Here is an 8,057-nt window from a genome sequence, read left to right on the forward strand (position 1 = left end):
ATATATATATATAGTATTTATCTAGTGTGATTCACATGTATCTGAAATACATACATAACTAATCTCGCTCGTCTCTCTCCTTATTTTAGTGTATTTAGAAATAAAAATACATGTATCTAAGTGTATCTTCCTTAATATATAGTTCAAAACTCTTAATTAATGATAAGATTATATGTAATATTATTATTATTATTATTATTATTATTTTTATTATTATATATATATATATATGTCAGGTGTGGGTGGGCAGTGAAGGATCTAAGATTTTCATTTTGGGGGTTCAAAATAAAAGTATTAAACATGTAAATAAGCATACAAAACACAATTCCAAGGAAGTAATGTCGTAAACAGTAGTATATAATTTATAGGTACAAAAAGTTAAAACTATTACATAAAACTTCTTAATATGTTTGAATTATTGTGGGTTTAAATCTACTATATAGAGTGTAAAAAAAATGAATGTTTGGTCCTGAAACAAAACGATAAGAATTTTAAAAAAAAATATAATGTTCACAATGGAGCTTGAACCCTAGACACTAGAATCAACTTAAAAAGAGATCTACAACTATGCTATAGTTTACTTCAAATATATCGTGTAATTTTTTATCGAAAGAGTTCGAATGACCCCAGGAACCCATAGGTGGGGGTGGGGATGAGAGAGGCACGTAGCATGTTGGGCAATGTATTTTACGTGACTTGTTTTATATTCTCCATTCTCCTGAAAACAAAAGTTCCTCTTTTCGATATAATCCAAAAGAGGAGAAAACAACTGTCCTTTTCTCCTCTACGCTCTTTGAATCTGCAAAAACAAAAACCTCAATTCCAAATTCAAGAACAGAGAGAGAACTATATGCGTCTCTCTTTGTTCTTTTTTGAAAAAAAATGGCTGAAGTGAGGGGTCGTAAGAAGATATTATCCATCGATCTTTCCCTTTTTGCCCCCACTGATATCATTAATTCACCTAAATCTACCAAATCTCCAAACAAATTTGAAGAACCTAATGGTGTTGTTGGCCTTGGTATTGTTGCAGCATTGTCCAATAATCAGAAATGTAATAAACCTCCAATTCTGGTTATTTCGCCAAGACCAACTTCGACGACGCCGATACCAATTTCGGGTAACAATAATTTTTATAATAAGATAAAGAAAAAACCTACTATTGAGGAAATGGAGATGTGTGAAGAGTATACTCGTGTGATTTCTCATGTTGGTTCCAATTTGGTTAAGAAAATGGAATATTATGATGATCAATTTCTGGGAAATGGGTATCATAAAACTGGTATTGCTGCTGCCTCTGCTCCTCCTGATGCTTTTAGGGCTGCGGATTTCCTTAATATTTGCTCTTTATGCCATAAGCACCTTGAGGGGTTGGACATTTTCATTTACAGGTTCATTGCAACTCTCATTTTTGTGTTGTTTTTCTTATCATTGTTCTGTATAATCTGTCATATTCTTGATTCTGTTATTTGAAGGCTTTTAACTGTGGATTTAGATTTCCATTTTATGAAATTTGTAATGCTCCAACACCATAGTTTTGTACTTTGATTATCTTTGAGAAACTAGTTTATTTTCAATCTTTTGGGGGTGGTTCGAATGGTTTAGCTTGGGACTTCCATTATGGAGATCTCAAAGTTCGAAACCTCTTGCCTGCGCAACAAGGATTGGCCTTTTGGGGGGCTTGTCTAGTTTAGTTTACCTCTCCTATGTTGTTGCGAGCTATTGCATATGAGCGTAATTTAGCATGTGCACATCCAAAGAGTAGCGGTTGTAGGTTATCGTTGTCATCAAAAGAAAGTAGCAGCTTTGTATTTAAGTCAATTTTAGAGCATACAATGCTTTTATTTCCTTTTGTATGGTTTCAATTAAAATGAAAATTCATTTGATAATGTTTTTAACCGATGAAATCTCATTAGTACGAGTAGATCATCGTGAAATAGTTTGCTTAACCCAATAAGAGAGAATGTCCTAGAGTCCTATCAGTAATGATGTCGATCATATTTAGTTGGTTACTCGATGTGGATAGCAGTTTTGCTTACTTTCAAAATTTAATTCATATTCTTTTATCTGTTCAGTTTTAATTGCAGCAGTTAACGTAAAATCTGAATGAATGTTATTGTTGTGATGGTGGTTGAGAACTATGGTCTGAGACTTATTCATTCAATTCATACTTCTGAACTTTTAAATATAGCTGTCTGTGGACCATAAAATTGTGTTTGTTGGACCCTTCAGGGTGGCCCAGTGGTTTGGGCTTGGGACTTCCATTTTGGAGGTATCAAGTTCGAAACCCCTTGCCAGCGAGAGCAAGCGGTTTGCCTTCTGGTCGCACCAGGCTTGCTTAGTGCGCGTTACCTCTCCTACTTGGTTTGCGAGCTATCGCATAGGAGCGAGGGTTTTACCCTGTCCGCACCCAAAGGGTAGCGGCTGCGGGTTTCCCTTGTCATCAAAAAAACAAACTTTGTGTTGTTGGCTCGTCTTTTCCTTAGAGAATTATGATTATCTTTTGACATTTACTTTCTTTTTTAGTTTTCTAATAATATGAAGCATGTATTGCAAATGAGAACATGTTGATGCAAATCCATCTATTCTTTATGCTGCGATCTACTGTCTACACGAATCTGGTTTGAAATTTGTGGATGTCCAAATTTTCTATCTGCTTTGTTCTTTTGGTTGAGGAAAATGTTATTCCCATCTGGATTTAGAAGGTTTGCAAATGGAAATGTTCTAAGTCAGTTGGGTAGCAATGCTCTATCTTCATTTTATTGCAAATTGTTGATACTTTCATAGACCTAAGCAATAGATTCTCCTCGGAAAGAGGGAAGCCTTTAAAGGATCTACAGGTCACGTCAGGCTCAATTATCTTAGCATCGCACAATCAAATATTTTGTTTGCTGTCAGTGTGGCTAATCAGTTTCTCCAAATTCCACGCAATAGTCATGTCCGTGTAGGGTGCAGTAACCTTGAATACTTAACTAGTAAATTCTCCTCCTCCTTTTGCATTCTGTTTTTGCGTTATTAAGTGTTCTTGTTTTTATAATTAGGGAAAAGGGTCTGATATACCCCTCAACTTTGTCATTTAGAGCTGATATACCCCTTGTTATGAAAGTGACTCATATATGCCCCTACTTGTAAACAAATGGCTCACATATACCCTTTTCCTCTAACGAAAATGAAAAAATAATAATTTTAATCTAAATTTTTATTTTTTTTCCAAAAAATATAATCCCATATGAGTAAATTTAATCCGAGTCAAACATATTTTTTTGACTTTTTTTTTGTTTCAATGACTAATTTATAATCATTATTTTGATAATCAAATTTATTTATGTTTCACTAATATTCTTGTAAAACTTATTGTAGATGACCAAATTTTTTCTTCGAATACGAAATTAAACACAAAAAAAATAGTTTAATTTTTTTTCTCTTTAAACTAAGGAATAAAAAGAAAAAAACAAAATAAGTATAAGAAACTCAAATAGTAATAATAAAAAAGTCAAAAAATAATTTATGTATGAAAAAAATTAAAATATACCTTGAACTTTGATAGAAGAATCATATATACCCCTAAATAATTTTTTAAAAAAAATTAGAAGTAATAAATATAAATTTTAAACTAATTTATTAATTTCCGTTAAATGAAGGGTATATGTAAGCCATTTTGTAATGGCAGGGGTATATGTGAGCTGTTTGTATAACGGTAAGGGCATATATGAGCCACTTTTATAACGAGGGGTATATCAGCTCCAAATGACAAAGTTGAGGGGTATATCAGACCCTTTTTCCCTTATAATTATCATCTGACTTAGGCCTTTGGTATCCTGTTCCAACTTACACAGTAGTGGACTTGTGCTTCTCATATTTTACTTGTTTAACATGCATATCCTGAAGCAAGGGGAATAAATTCTTTGACAAGTGTTAGATTAGTACATTGTGCTTAATTTGTTCAGTTAGTTTTCTTTGTTGTTAGACTGCTGATGTTGCCTTGTATGACTTTGTTATAGTAATCATGCATACGAACCAAGTCCATCCGGAGTTTAATATAAACCTGATTTCTTTAATTCACTTCCTCAGAAACATTGTCAGAGTTATTACTCAATTCTCTGTGGTGATTCTCAATTTTAATTTTCAGATTCATGAAGGACAAATTTCTTGATTTTAGAACTCATCATGAACTATAGTTTTTGTGTGGCTTGTGGGAGATATTGATATTTTTGCATTGTCCGTTAATATCTCCTATTTCTCTGCTTGTAATTTCAGTCATTCTTCTTACACACTTCTTCTTTTTGCTGCTATATTAAGCTTCCTAGTTGGAAATAATTCAGTTTTTCTTCATCAATATATTATTGAAGTTTATGACCTAAGGCTTTTGGTAGGAAAGTACCAAATGGTTTTCATTTGTTTGTAAAATTTTGGCTGTTTCCTCCAGATATTGCAGTGTATCTTGTTGTATAAGCACTGTAGTTTGTGCTTTTGATTTGGAGAATTTTAGGTATAGAGTAGGACATATATATTTTGGAGGGAAAATAGATATTATCCCCGTCTTATCAAACTTGGGGAATGAAGTACAGGTTTACTAATATCACCTCTTTTCTGTGTGATGCTCATGCAGAGGAGAGAAGGCATTTTGTAGCTCAGAGTGCCGTTTGAAACAAATCTCAATCGATGAACATAAAGAGAAGTGTGGTTCTTTAGCCATGAAATCGCCCGAGTTCTCTGCCTCTCCTCGCTCTGGAACAATGCAGTTTTCCGGTGGTGTTGCTGTGGCATAAGTAAGTTGGTGATACAGGTCTGGGAAGCTAACTCAATGCATAAAAAGATCTAAATATGTTCAATTTTGAGTAATGGAATGTTGTTCTGCCTGCCAAAGGTTCTGAAGTTTTGTTAGAACCTATTAAGAGGGAGAGAGTTTCGTAGTTTGGTTAAACCCGCCAAGAATAGACATCACAATTTTTATATCTAAAGACCACACACATATTTAAATATATATCTTTATACAATTGAAATCTTTCTACATTTTTCGATTCCAGTGAACTTGTTGGATATCTCGTATAAAAGTGTTCTGCTAAACTTCTGCTGCAAAAGGTCAGTATTTGTTGATTTCTTCCCTAGGATTCGTACCTATAGAGTATCTTACCTTTTGTTGGCCAGTTTGCTTTGTGTTTTAAGCAACCGATATTTGGTTAATGAGTGAAGCTGACACTCTTAGCCATTAATAGCCTGTTTAAACCAAGCAATGTTGGGAGTCCCTGTGATTCATACTTCATAACTGCAACAACTAGATTCATTATGTACAGCAACCTGCTTGTTTTTCTGTCTTTGAGGTTAATCAGGTTGGCGTACATAATGCACAGTAGGGGTGTCAAAAGTGAACCCAAATATAGGTAACTCATCCAAACCGCTCAGAATTTTAAGGGTTGGGCTCAAGATAATTTGAATTGAGTTCATTCTCAACTCATTCAAGCTTAACCCATTTGAAGAGAATTCTTAATTGAGTTCAATTCAATCTCCAATTTTAATCCATTTTACAACTTTTTACTAAAATATGTTCTTACATTGAAGGTATGGATTATTATCTATTTAACATCTTTTGGGATTTATCTATCCATTTATTTACTTTTTTAACAAAAAATTCTTGAGCGGGAATTCAATTTGTGATTATAAAAGTTAAATATCAATATGTTAAATTATTGAGATTAATCGGGTCAAATTGGTCGGGCCAAGATCCAACCCATTTTTTAGCTCATTTGAGCCCAAAGTAAACTTGGGCAGGTCAGACCCAATCCTTTTTTTGTTGAACCCATTTTAATATTTCTAATTTCAATCCAACCCGCCCATTTGACACCCCTAATGTACACATTTTGTATCAAACACCATAAGCTGCTAAACTGAAGAAAAATAAATATATAGAGTTTGACAGAAATAACTTGTTAAATTGAACAACATTAGTCTATTTTTCCAACAGAACATTCATAAATAATTGAAATAAAAATACGATAACACGAAATGGATAAAAATATGCAACAAATTAAGACACATACTATGAAAAAAGCAACATGAAAAAACAATAACAGGATAACGTAATTATTATATTCTCAATCGAGATCCTTGGAATGTCCATTATCTCCAACATTGGTGTCATTGCCTTTTGTTGGTGCAGACTTTGTACCACTTCCATACCTTATACCACTTCCATACCCTAAGGAAGTCATCGTCTCAATAAACCACGAGTCATTGAATAAATCTCCTGTTGGACTTGCTGGTAGGATGACATTTTCGTTGTTAGATGGAGGATTTAGAGGTTGTTTCAGTTGTTCCTTTCTTTCATTTATTCTAGCCGTTTTAGCAGCACACACCTTTAACAAACCTTTCATTTGTCTTGCATCAAGTTCATTAATATTTTTTCCCTCCACTAGTTGGTTGAAAAGGAGCTCCATTTCCTTCTCCTCATTCATTTTCTCTAATTTGCTAATTTCTTTTTCTTTCTTTTTTGCTTTCTTTTGAAGATAGGTTTCATGTTTGACAATACTTTTAATCTCATCATTCGCTTCACAACTTAAATACCTTGTTAAGACATCCTGAGCCAGACTTGCAGATTTCCAAGCAATGGGTTGGATACTCCCTGGCTTAAAAATAATTATAGCGACTTCTATATCACACAGAATAGAGAGTTCTTCTACTTTCTTAAACAAACTTGTTACTCTTCTATCTAAGATGGAGGTCCTAGCATTTTCACTATAATTCCTAGTATCCCTAAGCCTTTTTGTAGCCATATTTGATACTCAAACATAAATAAACACTTTCTTCTGGAGTAGAATATATGACTTGAAGAGGCGTCTGGCCTTTATAAATGTCAAACAAGAATGATTAATGTAGTCAAATCAAGAAATATCATAAATTGGGGTCCAAATTTTAAATAAATTGATTAGTGTAATCCGATTTTAAGAAAATTGTTTTACTTCTTTTCCTTAAAAAGTTTAAAATTGAAATTTTTCGACAGGTCATATTTCATAATTATTTTTGGAGACCAAAAGCGCAATATTTACATTGTGATATTACCATAAAAGTAGGAGTGCACAAAACCAAACCGAAAATCGAACCAAACCATAAATCAAGTCAAACTAAAAAAAAACAACCCCGACTAGTGGTTTAGTTTGACTTGGTTTGGTGTTGTAAAAAAAAAACCCGACTATATTTGGGTTGGTTTGGTTTCAACTAAAAAAAAACAATCCGACATTATATATATAATTTTAAAATTTCATTTATACTTAAAAATACTTACTTTGATAAAAATTTTAAATATCTCTTATACTTTTTCATAGTGTTTATCTTTTAATATATTTATTTCATGTTTGGAAGTTAGAAATCTTAATGATCTAATAAAGATTATAGTTCGTACATGTTGATAATTATAATAAAATTTAAATAAAAATCAAAATAATACTAATGGAAAAAGAAAATCAATTCAACACTAAGAATGTCAAGAATATTGGATTTTTGTTTTTTAGTATTACATAGATTTAGACAATTAAAAATACATGATCTAATTTTACTTTTTTTTAATATTTAGTCATATAACTAATTCTTATTGAACTTATTTTAGCATGATTTAGTACTTTAAAATATGATCAATTTCATTATGACTTATTAATTTGCAAAATATTTGTTTTACGCAATTTTATTATTTATTTTTTTTGTGGATATTTTAGTGTCATTAATCATATCATATTTTGTGTTATTTTCTTGAGAAATGACTTAGATAGTTACATTTTGGTAGGAGTAAAGAAATATTTGCAGTACAAGTAAATTATATGAGTATTGATGACACAAAAATGTTCAATAAAAAATAATAATGAAATCATCATATAAAATAAAAATTGTAAAGTCATAATGAAAATAATCATAATTTAAAAATACCGAATCATGCTAAAATAAGTTTAATAAGTATTAATACTAGATATTTGAGGAAAATTAAAATTACATTACGTATTTTAATTGTCTAACCAATGTAAAACTAAAGAACAAATATTCAACATTATTGTCATTCTTAGTGTTCAATTGAT

General features: G+C 31.8%; 2 protein-coding genes across 2 annotated transcripts; one reads left to right on the forward strand and one right to left on the reverse strand.

The window, feature by feature from the left end:
* The first annotated feature begins 674 nt into the window (after positions 1–674).
* On the forward strand, positions 675–5,023 carry LOC107005788 (FCS-Like Zinc finger 14-like). The gene is made up of 2 exons (XM_015204443.2): positions 675–1,388; positions 4,607–5,023. The coding sequence occupies exons 1-2, from the start codon at positions 883–885 to the stop codon at positions 4,764–4,766; spliced, it is 666 nt and encodes a 221-aa protein (XP_015059929.1). The 5' UTR covers positions 675–882; the 3' UTR covers positions 4,767–5,023.
* Positions 5,024–6,089: 1,066 nt separating this feature from the next.
* On the reverse strand, positions 6,090–6,819 carry LOC107007052 (MADS-box transcription factor PHERES 2-like). The gene has a single exon (XM_015205521.2). The coding sequence runs from the start codon at positions 6,765–6,767 to the stop codon at positions 6,090–6,092; it is 678 nt and encodes a 225-aa protein (XP_015061007.1). The 5' UTR covers positions 6,768–6,819.
* Positions 6,820–8,057: the final 1,238 nt, after the last annotated feature.

Source organism: Solanum pennellii, chromosome 12, assembly GCF_001406875.1.
Source record: "Solanum pennellii chromosome 12, SPENNV200".
Lineage (NCBI taxonomy): Eukaryota > Viridiplantae > Streptophyta > Magnoliopsida > Solanales > Solanaceae > Solanum > Solanum pennellii.